This window comes from Erinaceus europaeus, chromosome 20 (genome assembly GCF_950295315.1).
Source record: "Erinaceus europaeus chromosome 20, mEriEur2.1, whole genome shotgun sequence".
NCBI classification, from domain to species: Eukaryota; Metazoa; Chordata; class Mammalia; order Eulipotyphla; family Erinaceidae; genus Erinaceus; species Erinaceus europaeus.
Window position 1 is genome coordinate 28,819,897 of NC_080181.1, and position 20,687 is coordinate 28,840,583.

Genomic DNA, 20,687 nt, shown 5'->3' on the forward strand with positions numbered 1-20,687 from the left:
CTCTTACTTTGTTGATAGGAGCCATTCTCAAAGGTGTGTGATGATGTCTTGTGGTCTTGATGGGCATTTCTCTAGTGATGAGTGACGTGGAGTATTTTTTTTTTTTTTGGGAATATGTGTGTGGGCCATCCGTATGTCTTCTTTAGAGGACAGTCCATTCAGATCTTTTTCTTCTTATTTATTTATGTATTAGATAGAGATAGCCAGAAATTGAGAGGGAAGGGGGAGGTAGAGAGAAAGAAAGACAGACACCTGCAGCCTTGCTTCACCACTCATGAAGCTTCCCCCCTGCAGGTGGGAACTGGGGGCTTGAACCCCGGTCCTTGCTGTAGTATGTTTGCTTAACCAGGTGTGCCACCTACCAGGCACCTCCATTCAGATCTTTTGCTTACTCACCAAAATACTTTTTTAAACAGTTTTTAAAAAAATTTATTACTATCTTTATTTATTGAATAGAGACAGCCAGAAATCAAGAGGGAGGGAGGTGATAGGGAGAGAAACAGAGAGACACCTGCAGCCCTCCTTCACCACTCCTAAAGCTTTCCCCCTGCAGGTGGGGACCGGGGGCTTGAACCGGGTCCTTGCAGATTGTAATACACCCGCTCAAACAGGCGCGCCACCCCCCCTCCCCCAGCCCCTCACCAAAATATTTGCTAACAGCCAGGGAGGTGACTCAGCACACACCTTCCATGCAGGAGGCCCAGGGTTCTGCCCCTGGTTCTGACATATGATGCAGCAGTGTCCTGGATCTCTCCTCTCCTGGCAGTCAATCAATAGACTAAATAGGCCTGATTTTAATTTTGCTCGTTGCATTTGAACTCTAGGAATGCAGTGTGCAGACGGCAACCTTGTCACTCCTCAGCGATCAGGAGTGGCTTTTCAGTGTGTCTGAGCTAGTGATGGGACCTAACCCTGCCCACCCACTTTGAACTGGGCAGGTCTCAGAATGTCTGCTTGGGCAAGAGACTGAGTGTAGAGGGTGGTGGAGGTAGGTGGGGGGTAAGGGGGAGTTAGTTGCCTGGTAGTGCCCCTGGGTGAGTACACCTGTTACAATACCCAAGGCCCCGGGTTCAAGCCCCCAGTCCCCACCTGCAGGAGGAGATGTGCCAGTAGTGAAATGGTCCTGCGGGTGTTTCTTTCTTCCTCTCTATTTTTCCCTCCCTCTCAATTTATCTCTCTCTATCCAAAAAAATACATACATCTTTTAAAGAAGGTAGGAGGGCATAAAAGAACATCTGGGTGTGTGTGTGGGGGGGGTTTGGCACACCAGGTTAAGTGCACCTCCTGGTTTGAGCCCCCAACTCCCCACCTACAGGGAAGGGTTGCTTCACAAGCAGTAAAATAGGTCTGCAGTGGTCTGTCTTTCCATCTCTCTCTCTATCTTCCCCATCTCTCTTAATTTCTCTCTGTCCCATCCAATAAAATGGAAAAAAAAAAAAAAAAAAAGGAAGGCCAGGCAGTGGTACAGCTGGTTGATTAAGTGCACACATTACAGTGCACAAGGACCTGGGTTCAAGATCTGGTCCCCACCTGCAGGGGGAATATTTCACAAGTGGTGAAGGAGGGCTATAGGTGTTTTTCTGTCTCTTTCCCTTTCTCTACTTCCCACTCTTCTCTCAATTTCTCTCTATATCTATCCAATAATAAATAAATAAGGAAAAGAAAGAAAGAAAATGAAAAAAAAAGGCCTCCAGGAGCAGCGGATTCATAGTGCAGGCACTGAGCCCCAGCAATAACCCCGGAGGCAAAAAAAGAAAAAGAACATCTGGGGGTGGCCCCTGCCTGGAGGAACATCTCTTGATGACGCCTTGAAGGTCCCAGGCTGTTCCTTCTCCTTCTGCACCTGGCCTGGGAGGGTTGTGGGGATTAGCCAGTCCTCTAGGACCCACCTGTCTGGTCGCCTGTCTCCCCAGCGAGGGCAGCATCATCGCCTACTACTGGTCGGAGTTCAGCATCCCCAAGTCACTGGTGGAGGAGGCCGAGCGCATCATGGCGAAGGAGCATGTGATCACCCTGCCACCCCGTGCACGCGCCCTCAACAAATTTGAGGTCACGTCAGTGGTGGCCTTCCGTGAGTGTAGGGGCTCCCTGGGATGGCCATTCATTGGGCCCGTCTTTGGTGGGCTAGGCCCAGGCTCATTATAGAGGGGAGGGCAAGGGGACCCACACCCAAACCTCCAAGTCCGGAGGCTGTGAAGAAGAAGGAAGCAGGAATAAGAAAATACAACTGCCTGGGGGGCCGGGAAGTGGCGCAGCGGGTTAAGCGCACGTGGCGCAAAGCGCAAGGACCGGCTTAAGGATCCCAGTTTGAGCCCCTGGCTCCCCACCTGCAGGGGAGTCACTTCACAAGCGGTGAAGTAGGTCTGCAGGTGTCTATCTTTCTCTCCCTCTCTTTGTCTTCCTCTCTCCATTTCTCTCTGTCCTATCCAACAACAACGACAAGCAATAATAATAACAACGATAAACAACAAGGGCAACAAAAGGGAAAAATAGCCTCCGGTAGCAGTGGAATCATAGTGCAGGTACCAAGACCCAGCAGTAACCCTGGAGACAAAAACAAAAAAAAAAAGAAGAAGAAGGAAAGAAAGAAAAAAACAACTGCTCAATAAAGACTTGATTTGGGGGGCTAGGCAGTGGAGCACCTGGTTAAGTGCATGGTGCCATATGCAAGGACCTGGGTTCAAGCCCTCACTCCCCACCTACAGGGGGAAATCTTCACAAATGGTGAAGTGGTGCAGGTCTCTCTCTCACCCTCTCTATCCTCCTTTCCTCTCAATTTCTCTCTGTCCTATCAGATTAATATAAATAAAGTAAAATAAATAAATAAATAAATAAATAAACAAATAAAAGGCATGATTTTTTTTTTTCCCCTGTTCTTCAGCCACTGACCCCAGAACAGTCCAGACGACAAAGGACAGTAAGTAGCATGCCGACCTCGAGGGGCCCCGGAAGGAGGGGAGCCCCTGCAGTCCTTGGTCCCAAGTGACAGCCCCCCTTCCCTGTGTCCGCAGACAGTTGCAGCTTCGCCCTGCACGCCCGGGGCTCCGCGCCCGTGCGCTTCACCACGCCTGGCTTCCCCGACAGTCCCTACCCCGCGCACGCCCGCTGCCAGTGGACCCTACGCGGGGACGCCGACTTCGTGCTCGGTGTCACCTTCCGCAGCTTCGACGTGGCCCCCTGCAACGACAGTGACAGTGACCTCGACCTGGTCTCGGTGTATGACACCCTGAGCCCCGTGGAGCCCCGCGCCTTGGTGCAGTGAGTAGTGTTGTCAGGAGCAGGTGGAGCTGTGGGGTGGCGTGGGATGAGTGTGGCGAGCTCTCTGCAGTGAACTGCAGGTTTGGAGAGACAATGGTCTGTCTCTGGCTCTGTTCAGGGAGCACAGGACAGGGCGGTGGACCCCTCAGTGGGAGCTCCAGCCAGCCAGCCCTGGCAAGGGTGCTAGCACAGTGCTCCCTGGGTGGGCCTGGGTTCTGTAAGTGTTTCGCGCCCTCTGCCGGCTGGAATGAGCCATTGCTGATGTGCGTGCCCTGCACCACCATGTGCTGGAGCCGAGCCGTGTTCCTTTTTTAATTAATTAATTAATTAATTAATTAATTGTTTATTTTTTTTTTACCAGAGCACTGTTCAGCTCTGGCTTATGGTGGTGCGGGGGATTGAACGTGGGACTTTGGAGCCTCAGGCATGAGTGTTTGCATAAAAAAAAAAGAAACTGTTATGCTATCTATCCTCCCCCCCTGAGCAGTGTTGTTGTTGGAGAAAAGAGGCTAACTGGGGCCTTCCCCAGGTCCCTCCCCTATGGGTTCGTCATGGGGCCTCTTGAAAGAATTGTAAGGTAGACTCCATGATCAGTATGCAAATTCCAACCTTCTGTCTTAAGTGATGAGGTAGAAATAGTGTGGAAGTGAAGTTAAAGTGAAGAGAAAGCTTGAAGAGAGGGTCCCCAAGGGCCTGAAAAGTTTTCAAATGGCCTCTCTGTGTGAAATGTCCCTGCCTCCTAAACCCTATATGCGTCACACCTGGGCCAGCTTCCCTCTGGCTGGCTGAGATGGCCAGGTGTGGTTACCTTACCAAAACTCCTGGCACAATGTGCAAACATGGTGCAGCAACGTGTCTGTGTTTCTAGGTTCTGCCCACCTACTTCTTCCTTGACTGTAACATTCTGGTTGCTTTCTGTCGTGGCCCCTCCCTCCACTCCACCCCCCTCATGAAAATCTGGGGCCTGAGGTGGGGAAGTGGGGTGGCACAGCCAGTAGATGCAAGGATTCTGGTTCATGCCCCTGGTGCCCAGCTGTGGGGATGGGGTGGGGGACGCTTCACAAGCCGTGGAGCAGTGCTGCAGGTATCTCTGTTGCTTCACCTTTTACCATAAACAAAGAAAAGGAATGGCTACCAGGAAGGGTGGATGTGTGTAGGCACTGAACCCCCAATGATAATCCTGGTGGCAAAATAACAATAGTAATAGCAGTAACAATAATAATAATAATAGACTAGCTGGGGCTGCCAAGGTAAGCCACCTGGGAATGTGCCTGCCTTGCCATGCGTGCAACCCTGGTTCAAGCCTGGTCCACACCACACTGGAGAAAACTTTGGCTCTGTGATGTGTTTCCCTCTCTGTCTTCACTATGAAAAAAAAAAAAAGCAAGCTGGTCTGACTGGGAACAGTTAAGCCTTTGCAAAGATGGGGGAGGGGTAAGGGGAAAGGGCTAATTTGTTAAGGTTTCCCAAGGTGGGCCACATCTGGAAACCCCTGGGCAGGTTGGGAGGCTGAGGGGGTTGGAGGGAAGTGCTCAAAGGGCTCTTTTTTTGTGTGGTTTCCATTGGCTGGGAGGTAGCCCAAGAGGTCTAGGATTGGCTGGTTTAAATATCACTAACTCCAGTAGGTCCCTCAGGTACAAGATTTGCCCCCAGATTAGTTATTTGCATATGAAAAGGCTTGTTGGAGGGTGACTTCTGGATTTAGCCTCTCTAAGGTCCACCCTTCTAGGGCTCAGGAACTAGAGAGGCATAACCCCACCTCCTAGGGAGGAGTCAGTCTCTCCCAGGGGCAGCTGGTGCCCTCAGCTCTCCCTGACTCTGTGGGCTGGAGTCTTATAACTGAAATGAGCAAGGCAGGTGAAATAATGGCCTGAGACAGTCAGGCTGGAAGCGAGATCGCACCCATCTACCCCAGCCTGCCAGCCAAGGCTTCTATGCAAACTTCTGTTGTGCAGGGACCCTTCCCACGTCTCCAGTGTGCAGATCTCACACCAGGTCCTGAGGGGAAGAAATAGAAAAGAGGCTTGCAAAAAGGTGGCACATCTCACTTGTAATCCAACCTTCTAGGAACAGTCAATGTTAGCTTTGTGGGGCCAGGTGGTGGCAGAAATGTTACATGTTTGAATTTTATTTATTTTTTGGTCTCCAAGGCCATCGCTGGGGCTCGATGCCTGCAGTATGAATCCACTGCTCCTGGAGGCCACCATTCCCATTTTGTTGCCCTTGTTGTTATAGCTGTTGTTGGACAGGACAGAGAGAAATCGAGAAAGGAGGGGAACACAGAGAGGGGAAGAGAAGGATAGACCTGCTTCACTGCTTGCAAAGCTTCCCCCCTGCAGGTGGGGAGCTGGGGGCTTGAACCAGGATCCTTCTGCCGGCCGTTGCACTTCGTGTCATGTGTGCTTAACCCACTGTGCTACCACCCAGCCCCCACGTGTTTGAATTTTGACCCTGCTGCTTATGAACTATGGAATTTTAGGCAAGTTATTTCTCCCCTCACTTGCCTTGTCTATAAATGGACTAATGAAAGAGTCCAGAAATTATATATATATATATAATTTCTATAATGGGGGATCAATGTTTCACAGTCGGCAGCAAATAAAATAGTCTGTACATGTACAACATTTCTCATTTTCCACACAACAATACAACCCCCACTAGGTCCTCTGCCATCCTGTCAAAAATGGTCCTTTTTTAAAGTAACCGACACACCACTGTTGGTAAAGAAAACCAAAAGTAAAATTTTATTAAAAGAAAAAAACAACTAACTAACCAACCAGGGTCTGGGTGGTGGTGTACCGTGCCGAGTGCGCATGCTACCGTACACAAGGACCCAGATGCAAGCCCCCAGCCTCTAGTCCCTGCCTGCAGGGGACAAGCAGCACTATAGGTGTCTCTCTGTCTTCTCCTTCACCCTTAATTTCTGTCTCTATCCAATAAATAAATAATTTAAATTTAAAAAAAAAAAACCTAAAAAAAAGTGTGGTCTGGGAGGTGGCGCAGTGGGTAAAACATCGGACTCTCAAGCATGAGGTCCTGAGTTCAGTCCCCAGCAGTACATGTGCCAGAGTGATGTCTGGCTCTTTCTCTCTCCTCCTATGTTTCTCATGAATAAATAAATAAAATCTTAGAAAAACAAACAAACAAAAAACACAGAAGTTTATTTTTAAAAGGGGGGGGCAGGCGGTAGCACAGCGTGTTAAGTGCTCATGGCGCAAGTGCGAGGACCGGCTTAAGGATCCGGGTTTGAGCCCCCGGCTCCCCACCTGCAGGGGAGTCGATTCACAAGCCGTGAAGCAGGTCTGCAGGTGTCTATCTTTCTCTCCCCCTCTCTTTCTTCCCCTCCTCTCTCCATTTCTCTCTGTCCTATCCAACAACAATGACAGCAATAACAACAATGATAGTAACAACAACAATAAACAACAAGGGCAACAAAAGGGAGAAAATGGCCTCCAGGAGCAGTGGATTCGTAGTGCAGGCACTGAGCCCCAGCGATAACCCTGGAGGCAAAAAGAAAAATAAAAGAGGAAAACCACTGGCCAAAGGGGGAGAAGGAGATGTGATCCTCATATCTTTTCCCCCTTCCTGCCTTGTTCTTCTCAGTTATATACTTTTGCATTTTCTTCAGACATCCAGACTGCAGTAAACACAGGCAAAAAGGTGAAGCCAGGTATCCTCCAGCCAGCACTCAAACTGCAGCGAACACCAGTAGATATTTAAAAGATCAAGGTTTTCTCTTAACAACATAGATGCCAATAGTTTTCCTTTCCTCATACTCAGTTATATTCAGAGTTCCTATTTCAGAGTTGTTTTGAATCCCCGAGTTAATAGAAATAAGAGTTCTAGGGAGCTGGGCAGTAGCGCAGCGGGTTAAGCGCACGTGGCGCAAAGCTTAACGACCAGCGTAAGAATCCTGGTTCGAACACCCAGTTCCCCACCTGCAGGCGAGTCGCTTCACAGATGGTGAAGCAGGTCTGCAGGTGTCTATCTTTCTCTCTCTCTCTCTGTCTGTCTTCCCCTCCTCTCTCCATTTCTCTCTGTCCTATCTAACAACGACGACCTCAACAACAACAACAATAAGAATAACTACAATAACAATGAAAAACAACAAGGGCAACAAAAAAAGGAAAAAATAAATAAAAAAGAAGAGTTCTAGAAACAGTGTCCTTCTGGATTATTAGCTTTTAAATGTGTGTGTGTGTGTGTGTGTGTGTGTGTATTTATTGGATAAAGAAAAAGAAACTGAGAGGAGAGGAGACGGAGAGGGAGAGTAAAAGAGACATCTGCAGGACTGCTCCACTTCTGTGACATAGTATTGTAACGCTTACACTCTACTGGGTACAACACCAGCCAGTCCCCTGTTAGCTTTTACCAAGTAGCTGCTGTTATTATTATTTAATTAATTAGTTAATTAAATTTCCCCCAGATTATCACTGGGACGTGGTGCCTGCACTACAAATCCACTGCTCCTGGAGGCTATTTTTTCCCTTGTTTTTTTTTTTAATTGTTATTATTGTTGTTGTTATTGTTATTGTCGTCGTTGGATAGGACACAGAGAAATGGACAGAGGAGGGGAAGACAGAGAGGGGGAGAGAAAGACAGACACCTGCAGCCCTGCTTCACCGCTTGTGAAGCGACTCCCCTGCAGGTGGGGAACCGGTCCTTGGGCTTAGCTTAACGTGTGTTTAACCTGCTGTGCTACCGCCCATCCTCCCCCCTTTTTTTTCTTTACTTTTTCTTTACTTTACTTGATTAGACAAGAAAAACTGAGACTGGAGTAGGAGATAGGAAGAGAGAGAAAGATTCCTGCAGTATTGCTTCACCACTTGTGAAACTTCTCCTTGCAATTGGGGACTAGGGGCTTAAACCCTAGTGTGTGCTTGATTGGTTTCATCACCTGGCCCCTATTTATTCTGTTTGTTTTTTCATTTCCCTCCAGAGCACCACCCAGCTTTGGCTCGTGGTGGTACTGGAGATTGAACCTGGGACTTTTGGTGCATCAGGCATGAAAGTCTTTTTGTAGAACTACTATGCTCTCTTCCTCACCCAACTGTTAGTGCTGTTATTTAGCACATAGTTGATTTAATGTCACTCTCTGGAGTCAGGCATCTTGTGTGCATTTAATCCTGTGAGGCGTTTTTTAATTAAATTTTATATTATTATTATTGTTATTTTACCAGAGCACTGCTCAGCTCTGGCTTATGGTGGTTTAGGGGGATTGAACCCGGGACTTCAGAGTCTCTGGCATGAAAGTCTGTATGCATAACCATTATGCTATCTACCCCCACCCTAACATTTTAATATTTATCTCAAAGATAGAAAAACAGTGAGAGAGAGAGAAAGGCCGGAGCACTGCTCAGCTCTGGCTTATGGTGGTGCTAGGAATTGGGACCTCAAAGCCTTAAGCATGAAAGCCTTTTGCAGAACCATTATGCTATCTCCCCGACCCAGTCCTATGAGTATTTATTTATTTATTTATTTATTTATTTATTTATTTTTCTTGAAGACTATTTAATCCAACACTTCAATATATTTTATCATAACATTTAAAAAAATTTACAAATAGTATAAGCTTATAAAAGTTACAACAAATGAGTGGTCCAGGCGGTGGCACAGTGGAAAAAGTGCTGGACTCTCGAGCATGAGGTCCTGAGTTCGATCCCCGGCAGCACATGTACCAGAGTGATGTCTGGTTCTTTCTCTCTCCTCTAATCTTTCTCATTAATAAATAAATAAAATCTTTTTTAAAAAAGTTACAAAAATGAGATAATGTGACTTCCCCAGTTTTCCACAAAGTAGATACTTTTTTGTAACCACAATGTAATTTCAAAAGTAAGATACTGAAGACAATACTACACTGAAAACTTATCTATAGACCTTACTCAGAATTTTCCATTTGGCCTGCATTATCCTTCTCCAGGTCTAGGATTCAATGTATAATCAATCTTTGTTGTTGTTGTTTTCTGGTGTCCTACATATTTGAGTGTTACTCGGTTTCTTTGTCCTTCAAGATGCTGACATTTTGTCCCATGTCTGCATTCTGTTTCTTTTCCTACTTAAACAATCAAGAGTAGTGTTTCCCTACATCTAAAGTTAGATCAGTGATAAAACACCTAGCCTTTAAATAGAAGACAGCTCAGGGAGTCGGGCAGTAGTGCAGTGGGTTAAGCACATGTGGCTCAAAACGCAAGGACCGGCCTAAGGATCACGGTTCGAGCCCCCAGCTTCCCACCTGCAGGGGAGTCGCTTCACAGGCGGTGAAGAAGGTCTGCAGGTGTCTGTCTTTCTCTCCCCTATCTGTCTTCCCTTCCTCTCTCCATTCTCTCTGTCCTATCCAACAACAACTACAACAATAAAACAACAAGGGCAACAAAAGGGAATAAATAAATAAAATTAAAAAAAAAATAGAAGACAGCTCACTATATGGAAAATTCACCCCAGAATTTCAGAAGTCATGTCTCCTGCCAGAGGGTAGACTTACACAAGTAAATTGGTAGAGTCAACACACAAATATATAATGAATGCAATAAATATATGCATCTCTATTATCTATTGATTATATATATGTTGTACATAATATATCTGTAATAGATTGCTGTTTTCCTATGGGTCCTTGGATTTTTGTATTAATCATGAGTACTTTTTTTTTAAAGATTTTATTTATTTATTCATGAGAAAGATAGGAGGAGAGAAAGAACCAGCCATCACTCTGGTACATGTGCTGCCAGGGATCGAACTTGGGACCTCATGCTTGAGAGTCTAGGGCCTTAGCCACGGACCACAATCATGAGTACTTCTTACACCAGTGTATAAAACCCCAAATATTCCCTAACCTAGAATTACAATGCTTTTTTAATCACAATTCTGAATTTTATTTTATTTATTCATTTTTAAAAATTTTTTCTCAAGTCCTATGAGTTTTTAAATCAGTCTTAACCAGCTGGATGATCGTTGGGTGGGGAAGCTCTTTTCGAACTTGGCCTTTTGCGGCTGGGGCTAAGGTCAGGAATGGAGTCCTCAGCCCCTCTGCTCTCTCTAATGCCAACCCCTTTGCCTCCCACAGGATGTGTGGCGCCTACCCTCCCTCCTACAACCTGACCTTCTTCTCCTCCCAGAACGTGCTACTGGTCACACTGATCACCAACACTGAGCGGCGACACCCTGGCTTTGAGGCCATGTTCTTCCAGCTGCCTAAGATGCACCGTAAGGAAGGGTGGCGGCCGGGGAGGGATGGGCCTGAGGGGCTGCTCAAATCCTGTGCTGTCTACTGGCCCAGGTCAGGGATTGGGGGGGGGGCCCGGGAGGGGGGAGGATGGTGTTTGGTCAGCAGACTCCCCACAGGGACTCTCTGGCCATGAGGCACCCAGTGGCCTGGTAGGCGGTGGAGGTGCTGCGTGGGCTGCAGTCAAGTCCCAGGGTCCCTTGCTTATGCTTTTTTTTGCCTTTGTCCTCAGGCTGTGGCAGCAGCTTACGGGGAACCCAGGGGACATTCAGCAGCCCTTACTATCCCGGCCACTACCCACCCAACATCAACTGCACGTGGGACATCGAGGTAGGAACTGGGGGAGGGGAAGAGGAGAGAGAAAGGAGGGGGTGGTGATGGAAGGGTTGCCCCAGATGACAGTCAAGGAAGGTCAGGAAGGGGGCTGAGCCCTTTTTATTATTTAAAATATACATTTTAAAACATATTTATCCCCTTTTGTTGCCCTTGTTTTATTGTTGTAGTTGCTATTGTTGTTGTCATTGGATAGGACAGAGAGATATGGAGAGAGGAGGGGAAGAGGGGGAGAGAAAGATAAGACATCTGCAGACCTGCTTCACTGCCTTTGAAGGGACCCCCCTGCAGGTGGGGAGCCGGGGGCTCGAACTGGAATCCTTACGTCGGTCCTTGTGCTTTGTGCCACATGTGCTTAACCTGCTGCGCTACACCCAACTCCCTATAACATACATTTTATTATTATTTATATAGATACAGACAGAAAGGGGAGGCAGAGAGAGAGAGAGAGAGACTTAGAGCACTGCTTCATTATTCCTGAAACTTTCCCCCCTGCAGGTGGGTAACAGGGGCTTGAACTGGGACCCTTGCACATTGTGACATGTACACTTAGCCAGGTGCACCACTGCCTGGCCACTCAGGCCCCTTTAGGACCCCAAAGAGGTCACACTTCTGCAGCCCTGCAGGTGAAGCAGGTTTGGGTGGGTAGAGCTACATGGGGAGGGACCCAGATTCTGATGCTGGCATGTAATCTGAGCTCACCAACGGGCTTCCTTCTTACTTCTCAGCACTTCACTGTCTCCTGGGGTGTGTTTGCCTGTCCGTTAGAGATATGTTAGAAGGTGTGCAAGACACAGGAAAGACACCTACTACTAAACTAGCAGGCCATCAGAGACCCTCACTCAGTCTCAAGCGCATCTCAGTCTCTCTCTCTTTTAAATTTTGCCACCAGGGTTATCACTGGGACTCTGTGCCTGTACAGAGATTCCCCTGATTCCGATGATTCCTTTCTCTCTTTCTTTCTTTCTTTCTTTCTTTCTTTCTTTCTTTCTTTCTTTCTTTCTTTCTTCCTTCCTTCCTTCCTTCCTTCCTTCCTTCCTTCCTTTCTTTCTTTTTCTTTTTTACTTCTTTTGATAGAGAGGGAGAGAGACAGAGAGACACCTGCAGCACTGCCTCACCACTTGTGAAGTTTCCTCCCCTGCAGGTAGGGACTGGGGTTTTTTTTTTTTGAACCCTGACTCTCAGGCATGGTAACATGTGAGCTCTACTGGCCACCTGCCCCCCCCCCATTTATTCTTTCTTCGATAATTTAGGAAGACGATAATCTCTTAACTCTGAAACATATCTTCCCAAATGTGACACCCTCTGGCACCTCCAGTCACAGCTGTGTGTCTCACTCACATCACCGGTGTGGGAGGGACAGGGGAGACTGGGCCACCCTCCCCCCTAATCCCCACAGGCCTGGGTCCAGGACCTAGGGAAAGCAGCAGCTGGAAGAATTAGTTATGGCACACCTGGCAGAGCACCCATATTATAGTGCACAAGGACCCGGGTTCAAGTCCCTAGCCTCCAACTGCAGGGGCAGAGGGATGCTTCACAGTCGGTGAAACAGTGTTGCAGGTGTCTCTTTTCTCATCCTTTCTATTACCCTCCCTTTCTCCATTTCCCTTACTCCTAGCAGCTTAAATAAATAAATAAGTAAATAGGGAGTCGGGCGGTAGCGCAACGGGTTAAGCGCATGTGGCGCGAAGCACAAGGATCGACGTAAGGATCCCAGTTTGAGCCCCCGGCTCCCCACCTGCAGGGGAGTCGCTTCACAGGCGGTGAAGCAGGTCTGTAGGTGTCTATCTTTCTCTCCCCCTCTGTCTTCCCCTCCTCTCTCCATTTTTCTCTGTCCTATCCAGCAAGGAACAACATCAGTAAAACAATAATAACTACAACAACAATAAAAAACAACACGGGCAACAAAAGGGAAAATAAATAAATAAAATATAAAATGAATAAATAAATAAACATTTCAAAGAAGCAGCTGGAAACTGATGGCGTTTTCCCTCCAGGTGCCCAGCAACCGGAACGTGAAGGTTCTCTTCAAGCTCTTTTACCTGTGGGAACCCAATATCCCCCTTCACACGTGCACCAAGGACTACGTGGAGATCAATGGCGAAAGGTGTGGGTTGGGTAGTGGTGTGGGGCCGGAAGATAGACAGACAGACACACACACACACCCACACCCTCTCCCCACTGTCACCACCTCCTCCAGGTACTGTGGGGAGAAGCCCCAGTTTGTGGTCGCAAGCCAGAGCAACAAAATAACTGTCCACTTCCACTCGGATCAGTCTTACACCGACACTGGCTTCCTGGCCGAATACCTCTCCTATGACTCCAACAACCGTGAGTATCGGGAGTGGGGGCCCATCCCCTACGCACGCGCACTGTTCTGTGGTTGATGGGCTTGTGCTTTCCTGATTCTAAGGTGCCAGAGAGTGGCTGGTACATGCCTTTTAGTGGTGCTCACATTTAAGCGCTCACATTACAAGTACACAAGGACCCAGGTTCAAGCCCCTGGTCCCCACCTGCAGGGGGAAACGCTTCACAAGTGGTGAAGCCGGGCTGCGGGTGTTCCTCTCTACCTCCCCTGCCCCTCTCAATATCTCTTGGTCTCGATCCAATTAAAAAAAAAAGACTCATTTATTGGGTAGGGGAAGATAGCATAATAGTTATTGCAAAGAAACTCTAAAACCTGAGGGAGACTCTGAGGTTCCCAGGTTCAATCCCCTGCACCACCATAAGCCAGAGCTGAGCGTGCTATGGTATTTTTTTTTTTTTTTTAAAGTGCGATAGTCTTTCTGTGTCTTTCTTTCAGTATCTCTCATTAAAATAAAATGACAAAATATTAAAACTAAGCAAATGTTGGGACTCCCAGGCTGCCGTTTGCTACTGGGGTAAGACACTCATGGTAGGTCTGCCAGGCTGCTGTGGGTCTGTGCTGAGAGTGAGTGTAGAGCTTGGCACTACACTGTGGCTGACTAGGGATGAAACAGAGCCAGACACACCCCACCCCAAGCCTTTCTCCACTTGGCCTATCTAGGTTTTGTCACTAGTAGTCAGGAGGGAGTGCAGCTAGCCTGGGCTTTGTTCTGTGGCCCTTCCTGTGCTGCAGGCTGGAGACACACACACACACACACACACACACACACACACACACACACACACACACACGCCTGCCGTAGCCCTGGCTAAACTGTATGGCTGTGGGGTCAGCTCTAGGGTGGGGAGGTGAGGCGGGAGGCAGCTATGGGAGGCAGGGTGGTGGCCCCGGCCATCAGCCCCATCCTGCCCCCGCAGCCTGTCCGGGGAAGTTCATGTGCAGCACAGGGCGGTGCATCGCGAAGGAGCTGCGCTGTGATGGCTGGGCCGACTGCACCGACATGAGTGACGAGAGGGACTGCAGTGAGTGGCCCGTGGGGAGCCGGCACCTCCCCAACCATCTGAGCCTGTGACCGAGAGACCCACAGTGGCAGGGAGGGGAGGTTATCCCACCCGGGAGGGTATCCCACCCCACCAGTCACCACCACCTCCACTTCCCTCTCTCTGCTGTTGGGAAGTCCCATGCACATGCAGTGTGGGGGTGGCCTCCATGGCCAGTAAAACAGGGGTGCCCAACCCAGCCCCACAGCTCCCAGGTAGACAGAAGGAGTGAGGATACCCTCTGACCCCTCCCTGTCCCTCCAGAATGCAACACCACCTACCAGTTCACGTGCAAGAACAAGTTCTGCAAACCCCTGTTCTGGCTCTGTGACAGCGTCAACGACTGTGGGGACAACAGTGACGAGCTGGAGTGCAGTGAGTGGCCGTGGGAGGACTGGGCTGGATCCCCCAGAGCTGGCTCACAGCTGGGCCTGGAGTCACCTGTGGTCTGTGTCTCCCCCCCCCCCTTCCCGGACCCCGGAACTCCCTCCCCACAAGGTTGTCCTGCTGAGGCCTTCAGGTGTGCCAACGGGAAGTGCCTCTCGAAGGTCCAGACGTGTGACGGGAAGGACGACTGTGAGGACGGCTCCGACGAAGCCACTTGTAGCGGTGGTGAGACCTGGCCTAGCCCTCCTTCCTTGGGGGTGCTCTCCTCCCCAGGGAGGAGGCTCCACCTTTCAGAGAACAGCCAGGAGCACAGTCTCACAGGCAACAGTTTCAAAGTTTAATGAAACACAGATTACCTGCCTGTGAAATAGGATGAGAAAAGGCTTAGTCCAGAGAATCATCCCCTCTTCCTCCTCCTCCTCCTCCTCCTCTTCCTCTCCTCCTCCTCCTTCTTTTTTTTTTTTTTTTGCCTCCAGGGTTATTTCTGGGACTCAGTGCCTACACTATGAATCTATTGCTCCTGGAGGCCTTTTTTTTTTTCATTTTCTTGCCCTTGTTGTTGCCCTTATTGTTATTGTTGCCATTGATATTGTTGTTGTTGGATAGGACAGAGAGAAATGGAGAGAGAAGGGGAAGACAAGAGAGGGGGAAAGAAAGACACCTGCAGACCTGCTTCACCGCCTGTGAAGTGACTCCCCTGCAGGTGGGGAGCCGGGGGCTCGAACCGGGATCCTTATTCTGGTCCTTGCGCTTTGCACCATGTGCGCTTAACCCACCGTGCTACCGCCCGGTCCCCCAGTCCAGAGAACCTTCTGGAAGGTGGAGAGTGAGCCTGGCTGAGGATAGGTGGGGCAGCCCTGAGTGAGGGACCACAGGTGGGCGGATCATCATTTTCTGTCCCCGTGTCCCTTGGCCAGTTGACACAGTCCCGTGCACTGACCACACCTACCGCTGCCAAAACGGACTCTGCCTGAGCAAGAACAACCTTGAATGTGATGGGAAGAAGGACTGCAGCGACGGTTCAGATGAAAAGAACTGTGGTAAGCAGGGCGGCTGTGTATGGTTGTGCAGGTTGTTCACTGTGTAAGGGGCATCTGGAGGCACAAACCATGCCAGGGCTTCCCTCATGCAGCTCTGCCTGCGGGGTCTGCCAGGAGGGAAAGATGATGGCCCATTGGCACAGAGATGCTGCCCTGGGAGAGGTCTGGACATCTGGCAGGACTGGTGTCCAGCCCCCTGCTCTGTAGCCCTAACCACAGGGTGGTTGGGGGCCTGTGTCCTCCATCCTGCCTAGAAGAGAAAGGGCAGCTCACCTGAGCTCTCGGGGACGGTGGGCTAGCCGTGCACACAGCCCCAGCTGGGCTGTGAGGGAGGAGTGTGAGGGTTTTGAATTGAGATGCAGGTGAGAGGCCCAGGTAGATGTTCGGGGGTCTCTGGCGCTCCAGGCCCTCTCCCAGGGGTTCCTGGAGTGCCCCCTCCCTAGGACTGCCATCCCCTGAGTTCTCTGCCCCTCACTCCCCAGACTGTGGCAAGCGTTCCTTCACCAAGCACGCGCGGGTGGTCGGAGGTGAGAATGCAGACGAGGGCGAGTGGCCTTGGCAGGCCAGCCTCCACGCCCAGGGCCAGGGCCACGTGTGCGGGGCGTCACTCATCTCCCCCAACTGGATGGTGTCTGCAGCTCACTGCTACGTGGACGAGAGGGGATTCAGGTGGGCCACTGCTCGGGGGCTCAGGGTTAGGGGCTGGGGCTCTCCTCTGTTTTCTGGGGCTGTTGGGACCTCTTGTCTCTGTGATTCATGCATTGGTGGGATGACACTGGGGTGAGGGGTAGATGCCCTAGAGGGGTTTCCTAAGGAATAATCATCAGTCAGGGCTGACAGGATAGCTCACCTCGATAGGGTACCTGCTTTGTCTTGCACACAGCCCAGATTTGAGCACAGCCCCCACTGCGCTGGAGGGAGCTTTGGGCTGTGGTGTCTTTCCTCTCTCATTTGATCTCTCTGTGTCTCTCAGAAAAGCCTGGAAAGGTGAAGTCTCAGAGGCGACAAAGTAAAATAATTCTCCATGAATTCATTATTGAAATTTGTGAATGATCAGTAATAATCAGGGCAGGAGAGACAGCATAGTGGGTCTGCAAAAAGACTCTCCTGCCTGAGTTTCTGAAGTCCCAGGTTCAGTCCCCAGCACCACTGTAAACCAGAGCTGAGCAGCTCCGGTAAACAAACAAAACAAAACAAAACAAAACAAAACAAAACAAAACACCAGTAAAAGTTAGTGACTTCATAGTGATAACAGAAGCAAGCACTAAGTGTCTGTCCAAAGGGCACCCCCTTTACAGAGATGGGGTGCAGGCCGTTTGCATTCTAGAGCTGTGCAGGGCCTCTTCCAGACTTGGGGGAACCTGTCTCACATTCATAGTCCAGCTCAGGAGAGCTGGGTGATTTGGACTACTTGTACAGCCCCTGCCCCTGTGATGGGGACAGTGATTGCTGGCCTGCAGGTTTGAAAGAATGAGTTCAACTGGGTGATGTGCCCAGAACACACAGCAGGTTGGGTCCTGGACTTGGCTAAGCTTTGTTTGTTTGTTTGTTTTATTATTATTTTTTTATTTATAAAAAGGAAATGCTGGGGATCGGGCGGTGGCGCAGTGGGTTAAGCGCATGTGGCGCAAAGCGCAGGGACCGGCGTAAGGATCCCGGTTCCAGCCCCCGGCTCCCCACCTGCAGGGGAGTTGCTTCACAGGCGGTGAAGCAGGTCTGCAGGTGTCTATCTTTCTCTCCCCTTCTCCGTCTTCCCCTCCTCTCTCCATTTCTCTCTGTCCTATCCAACAAAGAATTGCGTCAACAAGGGCAATAATAATAACCACAACGAAGCTACAACAAGGGCAACAAAAGGGGGGGGAAATGGCCTCCAGGAGCGGTGGATTCATGGTGCAGGCACCGAGCCCAGCAATAACCCTGGAGGAGGAAGAAAAAAAAAAAAAGGAAATGCTGACAAAATCATAGAAAAAGAGGGGTACAACTCCACACAGTTCCCACCACCAGAACTCTGTATCCCGTCCTCTCCCTTGAGAGCTTTCCTATTCTCTATCCCTCTGGGAGTATGGACCCAAGGTCATTATGGGATGCAGAAGGTGGAAGGTCTGGCTTCTGTAATTGCTTCCCTGCTGAACATGGGCATTGACAGGTAGATCCATACTCCCGTTTTTTAAATATATTTATTTATTCCCTTCTGTTGCCCTTGTTTTTTTGTTTGTTTTGGTTTTTTTTGTTTATTGTTGTAGTTGTTGTTGTTATTGCTGTCGTTGGGTTATTGTTGGGTTGTTGGGTAGGACAGAGAGAAATGGAGAGAGGAGAGGAAGACAGGGGGGAGAGAAAGAGAGACACTGTGAAGGGACTCCCCTGCAGGTGGGAAGCCGGGGGCTCGAACCGAGATCCTTGTGCCGATCCTTGTGCTTTGCACTACATACGCTTAACCTACTGCGTTACTGCCCGACTCCCTTGGCTAAGCTTTTCAGTGTAGCTGCATTCAAAACCAACACTTCCCTCCCTCACCTGCCTCCTCCTCATTTTTTCATCCACCCTGCACAGGGCAGAAATGGTCTTTCTTTAAGGGGTGTGGGGACCATATTGAAGACAATTCCACGGCTTCTGTCAACTCTTTTTCAACTTTCCTTCTCTTCCTCCTCCTACTTTTTTTTATAATTTAATTAATTAATTAATTTCTTTATTTACCAGAGCACTGCTCAGCTCTAGTTTATGGAGCAGGGGGTTAAACCTGGGACTTCGGAGCCTTAGTCATGAGAGTCTCTTTGCATAACCATTATGCTATCTACCCCCACCCTCCTTTCTCTCTCTTTTTCTAATAGAGACAGAGAGAATTTGAGAGGGCAGGGGGAGATAGAGAGCACAGCATTGCATTATGAAACTTCTCAGGGGTCGGGTGGTTGTGCAGCGGGTTAAGCGCACATGGCACGGTTCAAGCCTCTGGCTCTCCACCTGCAGGGGGTTCGCTTCACAGGCAGTGAAGCAGGTCTGCAGGTGTCTATCTTTCTCTCGCCCTCTCTGTCTCCCCCTCCTCTCTCCATTTCTCTCTGTCCTATCCAACAACAACAACAACAATAATAACTACAACAATAAAACAACAAGGGCAACAAAAGGGAAAAAATAGCCCCCCGGGAGCAGTGGATTCGTAGAGCAGGCACCAAGCCCCATCAATAACCCTGGAGGAAAAAAATTAAAGAAAAGAAAATTGTTCCCCTCCCCATAGGAGGGGACTGAAGGCAGAACTCAGGTCCTTGCACATGGTAACATGTGCACTCTGCTGGGTGTGCCACCAGTTACCAACTTTTTGAGCTCTTTTTGCCTCAACATGAAAGAGAGAGAGGGAGGTGGAGAGAGAGAGAAAGAGAGAGAGAGAGGGAGAGGTGAGATACTGCCCCACTGCTCATGTCCTTTCTGCTATATGCTCCCATGTGGATCGGGGGCCTCAAACCCGGGTCCTCATGCATGGCATGTGGTAAGCTCTACCAGGTGAGCTTTTTCTTGATGGGGGGGTGGTGGTGCACCTGGTCGAACAAACACATTACAGTGCTTAAGGACATGGGTTCAAGCCCCTGGTCTTCACCTGTAGCAGGGATGCTTCATTAAGTAGTGAAGCAGTGCTACAGGTGTGTCTCTCTCCCTCTCTCTCCCTCCTCCTCCCCCTCTCAGTTTCTGTCTATAAAAAGAGAGACTTTTAAAAATATATTTATTTATTCCCTTTTGTTACCTTTGTTTTATTGTTGTAGTTATTATTGTTGTTGTTGATGTCGTTGTTGGATAGGACAGAGAGAAATGGAGAGAGGAGGGATAGACAGAGGGGGAGAGAAAGATAGACACCTGCAGACCTGCTTCACCACTTGTGAAGTGACTCCCCAGCAGGTGGGGAGCCCAGGGCTTGAACCGGCATCCTTCCGCGGGTCCTTGTGCTTTGCGCCACCTACGCTTAACTCGCAGGAGAGAGAGACTTTTTTTAAGGTGATGGAGGAGCTACTGGGAGCAAAGGACTTGCATGCCTAAGCAGTTCAGTCCTTAGCACTTCCTCTGGTACTTGCTAGCGTAGTTGAATATGTTTTAATTGAGCCCAGAGGAGAGAAGAGCACAGCGTCTCCATTCCTGCACTTCTCAGCCTCCCCGGCAGAGGGTGACAGACTACCATGCAAAGTTCAGGAACTGCTGAGTGCTGAGGAGGCGGGGTGTCTGTGGGCTGGGGTGTGGGCTGGGTGTTGAAGTGTGAGGGCGTTTGTCTGTAGACACACATCATGACTCAGTCCTTCCACAGAAAAAGGGGACTGTGAGTAGAGGCAGGTGAGGTGAGGCATTATTTCCTATCAAGGCCATGGGCTTCCTGGGTCCCAAACAGGCTGTGTGGTCTCGGGCAGGTTATGTAAGTTTTCTGTGTCTGACTTCATCTTAAAAGAAGCTCTATCTGGAGGGGCTCTTGGGGATCAAATGAATGAACGGGTAGCTTGGGAGATGGCACAGTGGCCAAAATGATGAATCCAAGAGCATCGAATCCCTGGCCAGAGTAATGCTCTGGTTCTCTCTCATTGGTAATATAAATGAAATTTTCATATTGTATATAAGTACGTTAAAAATGAATGACAGGGGCCAGATAGTGGCTCACCTGGTTGAGTGCATATGTTACAATGTGCAAGGACCTGGTTCGAGTCCCTGGTCCCCACCTACAGGGGGAAAGCTTTACAAGCAGTAAAGCAGGGCTGCAGATGTTTCTCTGTCTCTCTCCCTCTCTGTCTGCTCTTTCCCTCTAAATTTCTGGCTGTTTCTATCCAATAAACAAAGATAATAAAAAAATATAAAATAAAAAGTTAAAAAAAAGAAAAAAAATGACTGGGCTGGGGAGATAGCATAACGGTTCTGCAAAGAGACTCTCATGCCTAAGGCTCTAAAGTCCCAGGTTTAATCCCCAGCACAACCATAAATCAGGACTGAGCAGTGTTATGGTTAAAAAAAAAAGAATTAGAAAGAAAAAAGAATGAAGATGTGGATATTTAAATGCTTTCTTTATACGCAGTATG

General features: G+C 49.1%; 1 protein-coding gene across 3 annotated transcripts in view; it reads left to right on the plus strand.

The window, feature by feature from the left end:
- ST14 (ST14 transmembrane serine protease matriptase) overlaps positions 1 to 20,687 on the plus strand; it is a 70,623-nt gene that overhangs the window by 44,568 nt on the left and 5,368 nt on the right. For 2 of the 3 annotated variants that reach the window (XM_060180188.1, XM_060180186.1), the window contains exons 5-16: positions 1,914 to 2,071; positions 2,882 to 2,917; positions 3,012 to 3,258; positions 10,322 to 10,461; positions 10,713 to 10,810; positions 12,811 to 12,920; positions 13,014 to 13,144; positions 14,099 to 14,203; positions 14,486 to 14,596; positions 14,720 to 14,833; positions 15,526 to 15,648; positions 16,131 to 16,317. In XM_060180188.1, the coding sequence (XP_060036171.1) occupies positions 1,914 to 2,071; positions 2,882 to 2,917; positions 3,012 to 3,258; positions 10,322 to 10,461; positions 10,713 to 10,810; positions 12,811 to 12,920; positions 13,014 to 13,144; positions 14,099 to 14,203; positions 14,486 to 14,596; positions 14,720 to 14,833; positions 15,526 to 15,648; positions 16,131 to 16,317 (1,560 nt within the window). The remainder of the gene's footprint in view (positions 1 to 1,913; positions 2,072 to 2,881; positions 2,918 to 3,011; positions 3,259 to 10,321; positions 10,462 to 10,712; positions 10,811 to 12,810; positions 12,921 to 13,013; positions 13,145 to 14,098; positions 14,204 to 14,485; positions 14,597 to 14,719; positions 14,834 to 15,525; positions 15,649 to 16,130; positions 16,318 to 20,687) is intronic. The other variant, XM_060180187.1, reaches the window with a different exon arrangement.